The 17,922-nt window shown below is 47.7% G+C and overlaps 1 protein-coding gene across 2 annotated transcripts in view; it reads right to left on the bottom strand.

The window, feature by feature from the left end:
• nau (myogenic-determination protein nautilus) overlaps window positions 1-5,067 on the bottom strand; it is a 114,213-nt gene extending 109,146 nt beyond the window's left edge. Inside the window, exon 1 of one of the 2 annotated variants that reach the window (XM_055065209.2) lies at window positions 3,818-5,067. In XM_055065209.2, coding sequence (XP_054921184.1) covers window positions 3,818-3,820 — 3 coding nt within the window. In that variant the 5' untranslated portion in view covers window positions 3,821-5,067. The remainder of the gene's footprint in view (window positions 1-3,817) is intronic. The other variant, XM_050168742.3, reaches the window with a different exon arrangement.
• Between the last annotated feature and the right edge of the window lie 12,855 nt (window positions 5,068-17,922).

Raw genomic sequence — 17,922 nt, 5'->3', positions numbered from 1 at the left:
TAATGCGCATCTATTGTAATTCTCTGTTCAGTTGTGTTATTCATCCGCTTCTGGTCTTCGCGGCTGCTCGATAAACTTGACGGAGGAGCTTGGCTTTTTCGAGGGTCAGCGGCCTCACCTACACAGGTCGCTCGCACCAGTTTTCCTGACGTGAGCTCAGTGAACGACACCTTGGTGAAACCGAGGATGGCCGGGGACTCGGTGATCGGTAGCGTGTAGACGCGGATGATCGTGACTGGTGTTGGTATCTAGCAGGCGGGTACTGTTGTCTAGTCAAGTAGTCCTGAATTTCGATGGGACTTTCACCATTATGGGGACAAGGTGCATCTATCGTAAAGCCGCGAATACCTGCTCTGCGATATGGGCACATTCTGTAAATGTGTCCTGCTTATCCGCAGTGGAAACAGAGTGGCGTCCGGTCGGGTGCCCGCCACACGTCGCTTTTTCGTGGCCTCCGCTCTCTTAGAAGGGGTCCACTGCGCAGAGTCGGCTGGCGGCTGCTAGGGGTCGCGAATAGAGCACTATGCCCGGTCGGTTGGCATAACACATCAGCGTACGTCGGCACGCGACGTACCGGTGGTGGTTGCTCATGATGCACAGGCGGTTCGTCACGTCCTGGCTGCAGAATGACGTGGCGAACTTCATCTCGAATGACGGGGGCGAGAGTTGAAACTGTCGGCGTGGCTTCCGGTAGCTGCAGCTTTCGAAGCTCATCCTTTATGATTGATCGCACGAGATGTCTTAGTGCTTCGGTGTTACTGCCTTACTGCCTGGGCCTGCTGACAGTAGATCGGCGGGTGCGCTGGTGACATCACGATTGTAGTGGTGGGCATGCTGCTGCAGCGCCTTCTCTATGGTCGTCGCTTCGGTGCGAAAACTGCGCGGTGGATTGCGGACGAGTCCTGCGAACAGCTCCTTCTGTACGCCACGCATCAGATGGCGTAATTTCTTTTCTTCAGTCATGTTTGGATCAGCGCGCTTGAAGAGACGGGACATGTCCCCGATATACATGCCGACACTCTCGTTAGCGCGCTGGTTTTTGGCTTATAGAGCGTGCTCTGTCATCTCTCGCCTATCGGTGCTGGCATACGTGGCAAGCAAATGTCGCTGATGTTCTTCCCATGAAGATATCGCCGCTTCATGATTGACGTACCATGAGCTCGCTGACTCTTCTAACGCGAAGTACACGTTGCGAAGCGTCCGTGCCTCGTCTCAGCCGTTGAAATCTGCCACTCGCTCGAAGTGCTCTATCCAGTCTTCCACATCTTCGAACGTATCGCCGTGGAAGGACTCGGGCGAGCGTGGTGGGTACAAGATGAGCTGGCACGATGTCACTGGGCTGGTCAAGATTGCACCGTCGCTGGTAGCTGTTGCCTGCACTACTGCAGCAACAGGAAGTAGTCCGAACTCGGGCGGGTCTCCTCGGATGCGGCGGCTTGTGCGCTGGTGTACTGGAGTCAGTTCCCTGGGTTCCAATCGCTGGGAGTCGGGGCTCTGTTCTCTTACGAACTAGGGACTTGCAATCATACCCCGCACCTCCGACAGAAATGTAGCTCTCTTCAATGAAGAACACTAAACAAACTGCTTTATTGTGGGCAAACTTGTGCCCAGACACTCAATACTAAGCATTCACACAATTTAAAAGAAGATTTAGCGGGAGCCTATTCCACGCCGAACAAATTTTTCACGCGCCCCGAAGGCCAGAAGCCACGCCGTGGCTTCTCATTGGACGGGGGATTCGGGCCCTGCCGTCTGCACGTGCACGGGGGACACGCGCTGTATCGCCATGCGCGAGGCATTGCTGGCATTCTTCTAACAGCGATGCGATGAGTAATCCCTAGGGGCTTTAGCGACGATGCGCTTGGAAGGGTACCTCACAAAAGTGCTCGTATCTGGCATGTGGAGAGCTCTCTGCGGCAATATCGTAGCTGAAAGCCTCGTTGAAATCGCCGTTGTCTTGTTTGAAAAAGCTCAAAAATGTCCCCGTGTCGTCAGAAGACATGGTCAGGTTCGCTTTTCTGGCGGTAGCACCACGTGTGCTACTTCTTTACATTATCGTTGTGGAGGATCTGACGTCATCGGCTCATTGTGACGTCATACGAAGCACCTACCCGATTCGGTAACTGGTTTAATCCTTATTCAAAATATTTTATTGGTATCTAACCAAATGAACCACCATACCAGTGACAGGACTGTTAATGCCATTAGAAAATGGCTATATCAATTTCGCCATCATATATCGTATCACCTAATATGTAAAAGATAAACGCCGAAGTGTCCCTTTGAGGGCCCGGAGGGCATAACACAAAGGGGCAATAAAAGTGTGTGTTGTAGAATCATTTCAAAACAACAATTAAACAGCAACAAAAGTGAACAAGGGAGCTAATATATAGACTCAATGAACACAGCACGGAATCTTGCAGTGAAGTCGTCATTTCACATTTGTGATAAAAAAGGAAAATGCCGCAAGGACTCATTCTCCACCAATCGTTACACTTTTGTATATTTCTTTCACTTGTGCATATTGGCAATGCTTCAGACGTACCCCTTGACATAGTAAGTTCAGGCACTCCACTTCTCGTAAGCCATTTATTCTATAATAAGAAAATAGCATCCACATATCACAGATTGCCGATTCCTGACGGTAACAATAAAAAGACATAACACAGATTGGGTAGTCCATGATTTCCGCAGAAGGTAGCCAGCCACACTTTACATGGGCCAAGGAAACGAGTATTTAGAGAAACCAACACTCTAAATGACCTCTGGCTTCCTAATCTCTGCTCTTGAGTTCAAAATAGTCAAGAGTTCGACGAGAATTTCTCTTGTCAGGTAGCAGAATGAAGTAGTGGCCACTGGGGAAAAAGTAGATGTTTCCAAGCCAGTACAAGTACCCTATATTCTCATCTGAGGTAAAAATTTAATTCTGGCGTTTAACGTGAACAAATCACTGTTTGAGTATGTGGCACGCCGTAGGTGAGAGTCTCCAATTTAATTTGAACCGCCTGTGATTCCCCAGGAATTTCTCTAGATTCGTAATTGTTGTAATTACAAATAATATGAATCAGTATGCTGTTACCTGCTGCATGACAAAAGCGGTTGTCTGCGTAGCAGTGAAGAGCACAGAATTCGGAGTGATCATTTCATTCAATTGTTCTATAATTCTGTCAGATGTACGGAATATATTTTGCTGTAATGCCAAAAAAAAAAATTCGCACGTTTCTTTCTTGCAAATTTTAACTGCATACAACTTGCCCGAAGTTGATTTCAAGACTTACAGACAATATACAGGATCCTGTGCTATAATATGAGGTGACGGACGCAAGCGCGTTGCGCGGTGGCATCATGCATGCGATGTTGGTGATGTTCACTGTTCACGTGAGCATGACGCGCATTTAATTGCTCCAGGTAAAGACATTCGCAAGACGTAATATACGGTCTCTAAATGGCATACGACAGCTGCGAGGACTGCCTTCACAGCCTCTTGTCAAAGAAAGATAACATAATAAAACCAGGTTAACGCATACCTACTGTGGAAACCTGATGCGGCCCGTAGACATAAAAGCCACCCAACTTCCTTAAGCAGAGATTTGCTCCACTTGAACGGGATCTCATTTCTTCAGTATACTACTGCGGCACGACGCCCCTATAAACTTGGTTTGGCGTCGTTACCTTTTGGAACTGCTGCAAATGAATCGATCAATTAAAACTGTCTTTTTTTCTAGCATGCCGCATTCTTCGACGAATCAGTCCTTTACATTGGCCTTTATGTTTATAGCAATGCAATGTTGAGTGAAACGCACTATCTGCTGCTTACCATGCTAAGCAGTGAAGATGTCTGGTATCCGTGCGCCACTTGGCTGACGAACGGTCCGCGGTTCCCGTCTCAACGTCGCCCGGCCGCGGGACTGTCACGAAAAAAGTTTCCGCCAGAAGACGAGGGCGGGTTCCACCCCTCCGGGGTGGGACCCTTGGGAGGGCACTAAGCTGCGGCCGCCTCCTCGGAGGGTTTGAACGCGGCACGCCGACTGCCTCGCCCGCGGAAAGGCGGCGGTTGTGCGTCGTCACACTAAAAATAAATGACTCAGACAAGCAATGAACTCGGGAATGATGAAAACAAATTATGAATGATGAAGTGGCCCACAACGGTCGCAGATCTCGTTCGAGGCCACTCATCGTGGACAAATACTTTCTCTTTGTAGCATATAAGCAGTTATTTTGTTGGAACACATTCTGAAGCCTCACGTGAAGAAATATTGTCACTACAAAATGATATTAGCAATGCTTTAACTGACTTCACCACGACGAAAAATTAGGTGTAATAACAATATTTGGTTCAACTATATCAACTGGAGTCATTGCATGCCGACATGTTAAGAACCTTGTCGGAATGCTCATTCATCGATTTCGAAGTGTACAGTTATCCATAAAGGCTTGAAGTCAAAGTCAACAGTAAAATATTAAGCTCCTATGTACATTACGAGCACAAGCGCCCCTCTGAAACGAATAGCGTATTCGGATAATAAAGTGGCTTTCACTACAAATTGCGTTTTTGGTTGGCATTTAGCTTCATTTTCACAAGAGGAATCTTTGAGCCGTAGTGGCCCCGGAACCAATCGACCACTTGAATTTTTTTTTACGCGTGGAGAGGCTGTGCAAAGGCATAGTATTGTCTTACAGATTCTTGGACGAGCACTCATTGCAGTAAATTAGCTTCACCGCATGCCGCTCGCACCACCCTATGGGCTAGACAGCTGAAGGACACCGCACTAATGACTCGAAAGTACCTTGCTCCACGTGAAACGAAGGATCACCAGTCTTCAACAGCGTAATCTTTGTCAACGAGAAGGAATACACTCTTAGGCAAAGTTACACCTTTTGGCTTGCCCCTTCTGCCACACAACAATAATCGTTATCTGCCTTGATGCGTTTCTTTCTTTAACGCTGCGAGCCCGGTACTTTCCAGTAACGAACGGCACGCGCGTTATAAGCATAGAACAGTTTACACCCTTTGCAGTACCCCTTCTGACAACGCTCGTGCCGTTATCAGAAGGGGCACTCAGGGGAGAGTTATTAGTAGAGTTTGCAGAACAGAATAATATGCGGATAATGAATACCTTCTTCGGCAAGCGGGATAGCAGAAAGTGGACGTGGAGGTGCCCGAATGGCGAGACTAGAAATTAAATAGACTTCATACTCTGTGCTGACCCTGGCATCATACAAGATGTGGACGTGCTCGGCAAGGTGCGCTGCAGTGACCATAGGATGGTAAGAACTCGAATTAGCCTAGACTTGAGGAGGGAACGGAAGAAACTGGTACATAAGAAGCCGATTAATGAGTTAGCGGTAAGAGGAAAAATAGAGGAATTCCAGATCAAGCTACAGAACAAGTATTCGGCCTTAACTCAGGAAGAGGACCTTCGTGCTGAAGATATGAACGACAATCTTATGGGCATAATTAATGAGTGTGCAATAGAAGTCGGTGGTAACTCCGTTAGACAAGATGCCAGTAAGCTATCGCAGGAGACGAAAGATTTGCTCAAGAAACGCCAACGTGTGAAAGCCTCTAACCCTACAGCTAGAATATAACTGGCAGAACTTTCTAAGTTATTCAACCAGCGTGAGACACCTGATATAAGGAAGTATAATATGGATAGAATTGAACATGCTCTCAGGAACGGTGGAGGCCTAAAAGCCGTGAAGAAGAAACTAGCAATAGGTAAGAATCAGATGTATGTGCTAAGAGACAAAGCCGGCAATATCATTACTAATATGGATGAGATAGTTCAAGTGGCTGAGGTGTTCTATAGAGATTTACACAGTACCAGTGACACCCACAGCGATAGAGGAAGAGAGAATAGTCTAGAGGAATTTGAAATCCCACAAGTAACGCCGGAAGAAGTAAAGAAAGCCTTGGGAGCTATGCAAAGGGGGAAGACAGCTGGGGAGGATCAGGTAACAGCAGATTTGTTGAAGGATGGTGGGCAGATTGTTCTCGAAAAACTGGCCACCCTGTATACGCAATGCCTCATGACTTCGAGCGTACCGGAATCTTGGAAGAACGCTAACATCATCCTAATCCATAAGAAAGGGGACGCCAAGGACTTGAAAAATTATAGACCAATAAACTTACTGTCCGTTGCCTACAAAGTATTTACTAAGGTAATTAAAAATAGAATCAGGAACACCTTAGATTTGCATCCACCAAAGGACCAGGCAGGATTCCGCAAAAGCTGCTCAACAATAGACCATATTCACACTACCAATCAGGTGATAGAGAAACGTGCGGAATTAAATCAACCCTTATATATAGCTTTCATTGAGTACGAGAAATCGTTTGATTCAGTCGAAACCTCAGCAGTCATGGAGGCACTGCGGAATCGGGGTGTAACGAGCCGTATGGAAAAATACTGAAATATATCTATAGCGGCTCCACAGCCACCGTAATCCTCCGTAAAGAAAGCAACAAAATCCCAATAAAGAAAGGCGTCAGACAGGGAGATGCGATCTCTCCAATGTTATTCACAGCTTGTTTACAGGAGGTATTCAGAGACCTGGATTGAGAAGAATTGGGGATACGAGTTAATGGAGAATACCTTAGTAACTTGAGATTCGCTGATGATATTGCCTTGCTTAGTAACGCAGGGGACCAACTGCAATGCATGCTCACTGACCTGGATAGGCAAAGCCGAAGGGTGGGTCTAAAAATTAATCTGCAGAAAACTAAAAGAATGTTTAACAGTCTAGGAAGAGAACAGCAGTTTACGATAGGTAACGAGGCACTGAAAGTGGTAAGGGAATACATCTACTTAGGACAGGTAGTGAATGCGGATCCAGATCATGAGACTGAAATAATCAGAAGAGTAAGTATGGGCTGGGGTGCGTTTGGCAGGAATTCTCAGATCATGAAGAGCAGTTTGCCATTAACCCTCAAGAGAAAAGTGTATAACAGCTGTGTCTTACCAGCACTCACGTACGGGGCAGAAACTCGGAGGCTTACGAAAAGGGTTCTACTTAAATTGAGGACGACGCAACGAGCTATGGAAAGAAGAATGATAGGTGTAACGTTAAGGGATAAGAAAAGAGCAGATTGGGTGAGGGAACAAACGCGATGTAGTGACATCTTAGTTTAAATCAAGAAAAAGAAATGGGCATGGGCAGGACATGTAATGACGAGGGAAGATAACCGATGGTCATTAAGGGTTACGGACTGGATTCCAAGGGAAGGGAAGCGTAGCAGGGGCGGCTGAAAGTTAGGTGGGCGGACGGGATTAATAAGTTTGCAGGAAGAATATGGCCACAATTAGTACATGACCGGGGAAGTTGGAGAAGTATGGGAGAGGCCTTTGTTCTGCAGTGGGCGTAACCAGGCTGATGATGATGATGATGATGTTTGTCGTATTGGTTTTGTTTTTGTTCCAGTGTTTTCTGTATTACAGCTTTTAGTTTCGGCTCCTCCTGTATAGAAAATTAAATAAATTGAATTGCATTCGTTTGGTGACTTTGATACGCTTAGCATTCTATCCAATGATCAGTGTGTAATCGGTGATGTTTGTTGTACGTTATTATTATTGTGAAAAACGGCACACGCCCAGTAACCAAGATAAGCGTCACAGACGTTTATGGAAGAGTGGCGGATTCCCACTGGCACATAGCCTGCGACCGGAGTAGGCGTCAAAGACGTCCACTGATGAGTTGCACTTAACAACTGCCACATAACCAGTGACCCAAATTGGCGGGAAACATGTTCATTGAAGAGCGGCAAGAACCCAGGGTTAGAAAGACTGTTATCAATGTTGTTCCGTTGGTTCCATTTAAACCTGGTTTCCCCAGGAGAGCAGCCCGGTTTACCCAGTTAACCATGGCCTGACCTGGAACCGGCGGACTAGTGACCCAAGTTGGCGTTACAGACGTTAGGCGCGGGCGTACATACTGTTATAAGGCAGACGTGCCTCGTGATTTCGGTAGCAGCTCAAAGACGATGACAACCGTGTTGTGATTGCGAGAGAGGTCGGACTGTTCGCTGCTGCTAGGCTGCTGCAAGACTAATTATCATGTTTAATTAAATCAGTTACATTTGGTAGAGGTCGCTGGAATCCTTCAAGTCATCCTGGAGCTCCACACTCGTACGTTGACCAGCAACACGATAACTTACGCGACCAACGCACCGACTGAACCCACGACTGCCACTGCCCCTTGCGCCACCGTTCTCCCTCAGCGTGAACCGGTCATCTTCAGCGGCGCTGCAGAGCAAAAGCTTGAAGACTGGCTGCCCTCCTGTGAATATGTAAGCGCTCACAATAAGTGGGACTTACAGACAAAACGTACTAGCGTCATATTTTACATTGGTGACCCCCCCCCCCCCCCCATCGCAAGCCTGTGGTTTAAGAACCACGAATGTGACATCTAGAGTTGGTCTGCATTCAAGACGCATTTTATCGAAGTGTTTGGGCGCCCCGCTTTCCACAAGCTACAGGCAGAACATCGTATCCGGCAGCGAGCACAACAGCAGGGCGAGCCTTTTCCCAGCTATCATCATCAGCCTAGTGACGCCCACTGCAGGGCAAATGCCTCTCCCATACTTCTCCAACTACCCCGGTCATGTACTAATTGTGGCCATGTTGTTCCTGCAAACATCTTAATGTCATCCGCCCACCTAACTTTCTGCCGCCCCCTACTACGCTTTCCTTCCCTTGGAATCCAGTCCGTAACCCTTAATGACCATCGGTTATCTTCCCTCCTCATTACATGTCCGGCCCATGCCCATTTCTTTTCTTGATTTCAACTAAGATGTCATTTACCCGCGTTTGCTCCCTCACCCAATCTGCTCTTTTCTTATCCCTTAACGTTACACCTATCATTCTTCCTTCCATGGCTCGTTGCGTCGTCCTCAATTTCAGCAGAACCCTTTTCGTAAGCCTCCAGGTTTCTGCCCCGTAGGTGAGTACTGGTAAGACACAGCTGTTATACACTTTCCTCTTGAGGGATAGTGGCAACCTTCTGTTCATGATTTGAGAATGCCTGCCAAACGTACCCCAGCCCATTCTTATTCTTCTGGTTATTTCAGTCTCATGATCCGGATCCGTGGTCACTACCTGCACTAAGTAGATGTATTCCCTTACCACTTCCAGTGCCTCGCTACCTATCGTAAACTGCTGTTCCCTTCCGAGACTGTTAAACATTACTTTAGTTTCCTGTAGATTAATTTTCAGACCCACCCTTCTGCTTTGCCTCTCCAGGTCAGTGAGCATGCATTGCAATTGGTCTCCTGAGTTACTAAGCAAGGCAATATCATCAGCGAATCGCAAGTTGCTAAGGTATTCTCCATCAACTTTTATCCCCAATTCTTCCCACTCCAGGTCTCTGAATACCTCCTGTAAACACGCTGTGAATAGCATTGGAGATATCGTATCTCCCTGTCTGACGCCTTTCTTTATTGGGATTTTGTTGATTTCTTTGTGGAGGGTTACGGTGGCTGTAGAACCGCTATAGATAGCTTCCAGTATCTTTACATATGGCTCATCTGCACCCTGATTCCGTAGTGCCTCCATGACTGCTGAGGTTTCGACTGAATCAAATGCTTTTTCGTAATCAATGAAGGCTATATATAAGGGTTGCTTATATTCCACACATTTCTCTATCACCTGATTGATAGTGTGAATATGGTCTATTGTTGAGTAGCCTTTACGGAATCCTGCCTGGTCCTTTGGATGACAGAAGTCTAAGGTATTCCTGATTCTATTTGCGATTACTTTAGTAAATACTTTGTAGGCAACGGACAGTAAGCTGATCGGTCTATAATTTTTCAAGTCTTTGGCGTCCCCTTTCTTATGGATTAGGATTATTTTAGCGTTCTTCCATGATTCCGGTACGTTCGAGGTCATGAGGCATTGTGTATATAGGGCGGCCAACCTTTCTAGGACAGTGTTCCCACCGTCCTTCAACAAATCTGCTGTTACCTGATCCTCCCCAGCTGCCTTCCCCCTTTGCATAGCTCCCAAGGCGTTCTTTACCTCTTCCGGTGTTACTTGTGGGATTTCAAGTTCCTCTAGACTATTCTCTCTCACCTTATCGTCGTGGGTGTTACTGGTACTGTATAAATCTCTATAAAACTCTTCAGCCACATGAACTATCTCATCCATATTAGTAACGATATTGCCGGCTTTGTCTTTTAACGCACACATCTGATTCTTGCCTATTCCTAGTTTCTTGTTTACTGCTTTTAGGCTTCCTCCGTTCCCGAGAGCCTGTTCAATTCTATCCGTATTATAGTTCCTTATGTCCGCTGTCTTACGCTTGTTGATTAACTTAGAAAGTTCTGCCAGTTCTATTCTAGCTGTAGGGTTAGAAGCTTTCATACATTGGCGTTTCATGATGAGATCTTTCGTCTCCTGCGATAGCTTACTGGTTTCCTGTTTAACGGCGTTACCACCGACTTCTATTGCGCACTCCTTAATGACGCCCAAAAGATTGTCGTTCATTGCTTCAACACTATGGTCCTCTTCCTGGGTTAAAGCCGAATACCTGTTCTGTAGCTTGATCCGGAATTCCTCTAGTTTCCCTCTTACCGCTAACTCATTGAATGGTTTCTTATGTGCCAGTTTCTTCCGTTCCCTCCTCAAGTCAAGGCTAATACGAGTTCTTACCATCCTATGGTCACTGCAGCGCATCTTGCCAAGCACGTCTACATCTTGTATGATGCCAGGGTTCGCGCAGAGTATAAAGTCGATTTCATTTCTAGTCTCACCATTCGGGCTCCTCCACGTCCACTTTCGGCTAACCCGCTTGCGGAAAAAGGTATTCATTATCCGCATATTATTCTGTTCTGCAAAATCTACTAATAACTCTCCTCTGCTATTCCTAGAGCCTATGCCATTTTCCCCCACTGACTTGTCTCCGGCCTGCTTCTTGCCTACCCTGGCATTGAAATCGCCGATCAGTATACTGTATTTTGTTTTGACTTTACCCATCGCCGATTCCACGTCTTCATAGAAGCTTTCGACTTCCTGGTCATCATGACTAGATGTAGGGGCGTAGACCTGTACAACCTTCATTTTGTACCTCTTATTAAGTTTCACAACAAGACATGCCACCCTCTCGTTATTGCTATAGAATTCCTGTATGTTACCAGCTATGTTCTTATTAATCAGGAATCCGACTCCTAGTTCTCGTCTCTCTGCTAAGCCCCGGTAGCAGAAGACGTGCCCGCTTTTTAGCACTGTATATGCTTCTTTTGGCCTCCTAACTTCACTGAGCCCTATTATATCCCATTTACTGCCCTCTAATTCCTCCAATAGCACTGCTAGACTCGCCTCACTAGATAACGTTCTAGCGTTAAACGTTGCCAGGTTCATATTCCAATGGCGGCCTGTCCGGAGCCAGGCATTCTTAGCACCCTCTGCAGCGTCGCAGCTGCTGGGGACTGAGGGCCCGGGTTTGATTGTTGTGTTCATATAGGAGGTTGTGGCCAAGTACTGCACCAGGGTGACCAATCCTGCTCTGGTGAGAGAGTGCGTTACCGGTTCTGGTCACCGGGATCAGGCCGCACTCCAGGCCTGTTTGTGCAATTTTCTCAACACACGGTTGTTGTTTTTTTTCTGGTATTTTCCGGTGGAGAATTGTGCGGCCCGGGATTTGAATCAAGGTCCTCTTGCACAGGAGGCGGATACTGTACCGTCCCCGCAGGAGTTAAATTTAAAAATAAATTGTGGGATTTTACGTGACAAAACCACTTTCTGATTATGAGGAACGCCGTAGTGGAGGACTCCGGAAATTTCGACCACCTGGGGTTCTTTAACGTGCACCTAAATCTAAGTACACGGGTGTTTTCGCATTTCGCTCCCATCGAAATGCGGCCGCCGTGGCCGGGATCCGATCCCGCGACCTCGTGCTCAGCAGTCTAACACCATAGCCACTGAGTAACCACGGCGGGTCCCACAGGAGTTGTACGCCTCATTTAATATATAGTGGTGCCCTATTTGATCAGTGAAGGTGGACCAATCTGAGCTCGGTTATACCGCACGGATGGCACTCGGCTAGAGAACCTGGTATTTATGACCTGCACATGTGAGGCCATACAAATTTGAAGATATATATCTTTCTTTTTTTTATTTTAGGAGGGTTCCCGTACAGTGATAAAATAAAGGAAAAGGCCTTAAAAGAAAGAAAAAAAAGAAAGAAAAAGGGGCGAAAAAGAAGGAACATAACAGGTGATTTGAACTCGTGACCCTTCGATGTTGCCCGGAAAGATAGCTCAGTCGGTTGGTTCGTCAGGCCCCAGGCTACTTTCAAGCGCCACAGCTCCTGCTCCGAGCCTCACACTTACGTGGAAAGGGACTCTTGTTGTCCGCGATAGTCGGTTCCGAGTGGTTGGAAGGCATACTTTCTTGGAAAAATGGCTGCCCGAGGAGAAGAGCGAACTCGACCGGCTTTAGAGACAAGGAAAACTGCCTTAAAATATGTAGACTTGAGGGAAAGCTTCGTTAACAAAGTATAACACGGCAATCAGAACTCGAATACGACAAGAGATATTATTGAGACGTGGAAAATTTCCTTGAAATAAATATGGTTTGAGAGACAAATGCTTGTAAGTATTGAACCTCTTAAAAGATGAGGGGAAATTTGCGCTCACCGAGAGGGCATCGTCCGTACGAGACCACCACCAGGCACCTTACTGAGACGTGGAGAGCTTTGCGGCCGGAACAAAGCCTCCCGTCCCCGCCGGCCAAGAGGCGGAAACGCGCTTTCCGATCGCTCAAGGTTGCGCGGACATAATATAACTCTAGCGTCTAGGAGAAGCTTAACCAGGTGCGATGGCGGCACGCATAGCGTGGGAAGCTAGCCGCCAGAATAACAATCTCAAGGACTCCTGCTGACGAGGGCGAAATACCTTCGTGTAAATATAATAACCCTAATAGGACTACTTTAGAAAGAAAAAAAAAGGAAACAGCCCAGAGGGCTATACTACGAGAGCCATGACTGATAGTTTTCTATATATATATATATATATATATATATATATATATATATATATTCATCTCATCTATGGGATCGCATGCGCGCGCTGTTGCTTTGGCTCTGCGTGTAGTAGTTAGGAGAGCCAGTTTAAGGGCGGAGAAGAAGGAAGGAAAGGAAAGCAAAAACTGCAGCGCCGTGGTTTTAAAGCGCACCCGTGGTAGAGAAACGGGAGGCGATATAAGCGTGCGTAGCCATGATACGCACACGACAAACTGCCTTAAAATATTTAGACTTGAGGGAAAGCTTCGGTAACAAACAATAGCACAGCAATCAGCACTCGAATATAATTATAACCCTAATAATAATTGTAAATATTCATCTCATCTATGGGATCTAATGCGCGCGCTGTTGCTTTGTCTCTGCGTGTAGTAGTTAAGAGAGCCAGTTTAAGGGCGGAGTAGAAGGAAGGAAAGGAAAGTCTCTGAAGCAAAATTGCAGCGCCGTGGTTTTAAAGCGCACCCGTGGTAGAGAAACGGAAGGTGATATAAGCGTACGTGGCCATGGTATGCACCCGACAAACTGCCTTAAAATATTTAGACTTGAGGGAAAGCTTCGTTAACAAACTATAACACGGCAATCAGAACTCGAATACGACGAGAGTTAGGATGTATTGGATATCTGCAGCCGTGTTTATCCAACGAGGTCGGATGATGAAAAGATCGAACATATTCTGGAGCGCATTGAGGCCGACTGGTTTAAAATACTGCTGGTCAGTGATCAAACCTGTGTCGCCGTTCTCTCCAACCTGTGTCAGAGTTTCGACAAAGTTTGCCCCCAACGTAACTTAGCCTACCAAAACGTCCTACAAGTTGACTCCGCCTCGGCAATAGCAGTTGCCGCTGGCCATGCTGATCCTTCTGCTCTCCTACTTCACTTGAAAGGTTTCATTCGAGAGGAAATGGCCTGAGAGCTATTGCTGCTCCCTCATAGCCAGGCGCCTGCCACAAGGTTGACTCCGGCCATGCAACAAGCCATCTATGCCCATATATCTGACCCACTGCCCCCGTTGGCCCACTAGCTTCTGTGACAGCACCGCTCTGCTATGCCAACTATCGGCCTCTATTCACATCTCCGGCAGCACCGCTCTCTTATGCTGCTTACCCGTCCTGGCTCAGGCCTCCGCCGCTCAGCTACGCTGCCGCGAGCGCAAGCCCAGCTCCATTGTCATATTCCACCCCACCGCCAACGCGCCGGCTTCCCCTTGCTACCATTCCACGGCAGTCACCCCAGCTTCCTCGTTGAGCCGACACGTGGCGCACGCCAGACAACAGGCCTATGTACGTCACCTGCGGAACTGCTGGTCACGTTGTGCGCTTCTGTGTTAGCATCAGGCATAGCTAACCATGCCGCGTTCGACCAGTTTCCCCACGCAGCGCAACATGCCGCCAAAATTTGTTGACTTGATGCCGCTAACTCGCCGCCGAGACCCTCCGATCTCGACCGCCGTACAGACGATCGCCATTCTCCTTCTCCAAGTCGAAGGTCGCTGCAGCCTATACGCCGTCGGCCACCTAGTGTCAAGGGAAACTGATTATCGCAGTTACGGGGGCAAGCACTGCAAGCTCATCGAACTTTCAAATCACCTCAACTTTCGCGGCCATCTTGAGGGAGCATTGCAGAAGCGTTTGTACATACTAGGGCCACCGTTTCCGTCATCCATGAAAATTTTTGCCGCAAGCTGAAAAAGTCACGACCTCTCTATCTGGCAAGGCACTTTGCACTAAAAGCAGGCAACGCATTCAGTCTACAGCTGCATGCTCCGCCCGTGTAGTCATCCAAGACGTTTTGTACATGATTTAGCTTTTTGTGTTGCCATCCTGTTCCCATGATCTCATCGTTGGTAGGGACTTCCTGTCACGTCATAGTGCCATCATCAACTGTTATCGTGCTCAAGTGGCCTTTTCGGCTATATGTGACTCACCATCGGTCGACGCCGACTTCAGTGTTCGCAAAGTCTTATTTGATGCTGAAGCTTATCTACCTCCGGAGATGTCCAAGTTTGTGACCCTGTCGTGTGCTGCTGTGGCAGTCTGAACTGTGGTGTTTACGCCATCGGACATGCTTGCTCATCGCAAGGACTCATTTCTCCCGTTCGCCATCCTCACTGTTAGGCCTGAATCTGATTCAATAGCCAAGTGTAGTTCGCCCCCGTATGCATTGACCATACTGCGTGGAGAGACCTTAGAATTTGTGCAAACTGTCATGTGCATTGAAAAACTTAACGTTAACAACTGCGCCACCCTTTTGCATCGCAACGCCATAACTTCTGTCTCATCAGCACTACCTGCAGCCGTTTTCGACTGCGTCATCGCCGCAGACCTTTCGCCATTTCGTGGCACCCAAATTCTCACTCTCCTTAACAATTTCGTTTCTTCGTTCGACTGCAACCAACTATCCTTGGGTCGCACGACAAGTGTCTCCCATATCATCAGCATCGATTGCCAAGGCCCCTTGCGACAGCGTGCCTATCGCGTTTCCGCAGAATAATGCCGGGTTATCATGCAACAAGTGGACGACATGCCACAGCGCGGCGTCAGTGAGCGGCGTAGTTTTGGTTGTCACCTGTCGTTATAGTGCGCAAAGAAGGTGGCTCCATTCGATTTTGTATCGATTATCGCCGCCTAAACAGGGTTACGAGAAAAGACATTTGCCCACTGCCTCGGATCAACGACGCTCTTCATTGTCTGCAAGGTGCCGTATACTTCTCGTCTTTAGGTCTCCGCTCTGGCTATCGGAAAGTTCGCATGGCTGATGCAGACCGCCCAAATACAGCTTTCTTCAGTCGCGAAGGCCTGTACGGTCTTGACGTAATGCCGCTGGGGCTCTGCAATGCACCCGCTACCTTTGAGCGCATGGTTGAGATCCTTCGTGAACAGAAGTCGAAGACTTGTTTGTGTTACCTTGGTGACATAGTTGTTTTCTCATAGGATATTCTAAGGCATCTCATCCGTTGGCATGGCTTCATAACCTGTCGCACTTCAGCTGGCCTGCAGCTCAACCTGAAGAAGTGCCTTTCACTGCCCAAAAATTAACTGTCTTCGGTCACGTTGTCTCAAAAGCCGGCATCCTTCTCTATTCCGACAAGCTTTGCGCAGTCGCCGAGTTCCCAAAGGCCACATTTCTCAAGGCCCTGCGAAGTTTCGTAGGCCTGTGCTCTTATTCTTGTCGCTTCGCGCGGAAAATCTCCTTTATCATCGTACCCTTCACGACGCTGATTACTGCAAGCAGAGGCGTTTGCGCGTGACCTGACAATGAAAACCCGTACGTGTGTTTGAGTGTGAAAAAGAGCAAGGTTACTTTCACAATTATGGGAGCCTACCTCTCACCATCGAGTTGTCTAACAGCGAGTGCCTACGGGAAATGTTGACGACGGCTCCACAGCCGTGTGAGATCACTCGAGATTTCTATAGCCATCACTATCCCTGGGGAAGCTCCAACGTTAACTTGAGGGGCAGAAGATTGGTTTTCATTGCCTCCGAACTAGAACTCTGCTAAACGTGGACGCCCCACGTATTTGCTAGGAACAGTATATAGTAGCTTCCTCGACGTTAGCTTTGTTTCGCGCTGCCTTAAGAGACGGGTCGAATGGTTTTCGGACTTGGATACGTGGGGAAGTGACCACTTCCCCACTTATCTCACATTTGAAGGGCTGACTAGCTCCAAGTTCTCCGGAGACATCCAATGCATCGACTGGCCTAAATTTAAATCAATCCTGGATAAGTTCTGCGGAGACAACATACCATGCAGCTTAGAGCCCGCAAAAAAAGGTTGATGCAATAAAAGGCGTTACAGGTTGCTACACATTCAACCTTAAAAAGCTCCGCACGCACCGAATCCGACATCGAGCTAGAGAAGCTTCGGGCAATTCACCGCCGTGCGGAACGAAGATGTATGCGCACAAAGACAGGCCATGATTTGAGATCGGCCAGACGCGCACAGAAGAAAATACAACGCCGTGTGAATAAGCTGGCTTCCCAACGATGGATGTCTTTCTTTGAGTCTCTGGATCACCGAAAGCCATTGTCTCGTGCGTGGAGAACTATTCGGGGCCTCCGTACAACCCTTGAACAGCGCCACCTATTTTATTCCCTGGCTCTTAATCCACAATGAAGCGTGACAATAGTCGCAGACTCCTTCTATAGGAGGATTGCCGGTGAAGCCAGTTCCACTGGAACGCAGACCTCCGAGCACTCATCATTCTCACGTGATGCCCGCATAAAGTGCACTTGTTCGCTGGATGAATTAGAGGCGGCGTTTCCTCTATTTATCAGAGCCAGGACCAGAGCCAGGACCAGAGGCCATTACAAAGCGCTCTTTGTAGAAGCTAGGTGAACGGGCTCGAAAGGCACTTCTGCTCCTGTACAACCGCTCGTGGCAGAGTGGCATGGTTGCTCAGGAATCGAAATCGCCTGATTCCGCTCCTGAAAGCTGGCAAATTGACTTTGGCCGTTGCGTCGTTCCATCTGATCGTGCTTGCTAGTTGCGTAGAAAATGTAATGGAGTGGATGGTTCTAATGCCTCTGCAGTGATACCTAGAGCAGTATGAAATTTGCACGGGCACGTTGACAGGATTCAGGTGTGGCCGTTCATGTATAGAATACGTTGTCGACTTCGTAATATGCGTCGAATTCCAGAAGACCTTGTGGGACGATGCCCTCCGCGACGGACCTCCCGAGGTACTCCGAGCTGTGATCTAACGGGCTCGAAACATCGCCGGAATCATCTTAGGGACCCTGGACTGAGGGTTCCTCCCACACTGCTCTCGCCATTCAAGTATTATTAATAAAGATGTTTTACTCTCTCTCCAGAAAACCTGTAAACGCTTGTCTGCTGCCTTGTTTCTGGATGTTAAAGGGGCTTACGATAATGTCACACATGAACCTATCCTTAAAGTGTTAGACGCAA

The sequence above is a fragment of the Dermacentor andersoni genome, chromosome 10, assembly GCF_023375885.2.
Source record: "Dermacentor andersoni chromosome 10, qqDerAnde1_hic_scaffold, whole genome shotgun sequence".
Lineage (NCBI taxonomy): Eukaryota > Metazoa > Arthropoda > Arachnida > Ixodida > Ixodidae > Dermacentor > Dermacentor andersoni.
Note: the sequence above shows the minus strand (reverse complement) of the source record. Positions and strands in the feature narration are given on the sequence as shown.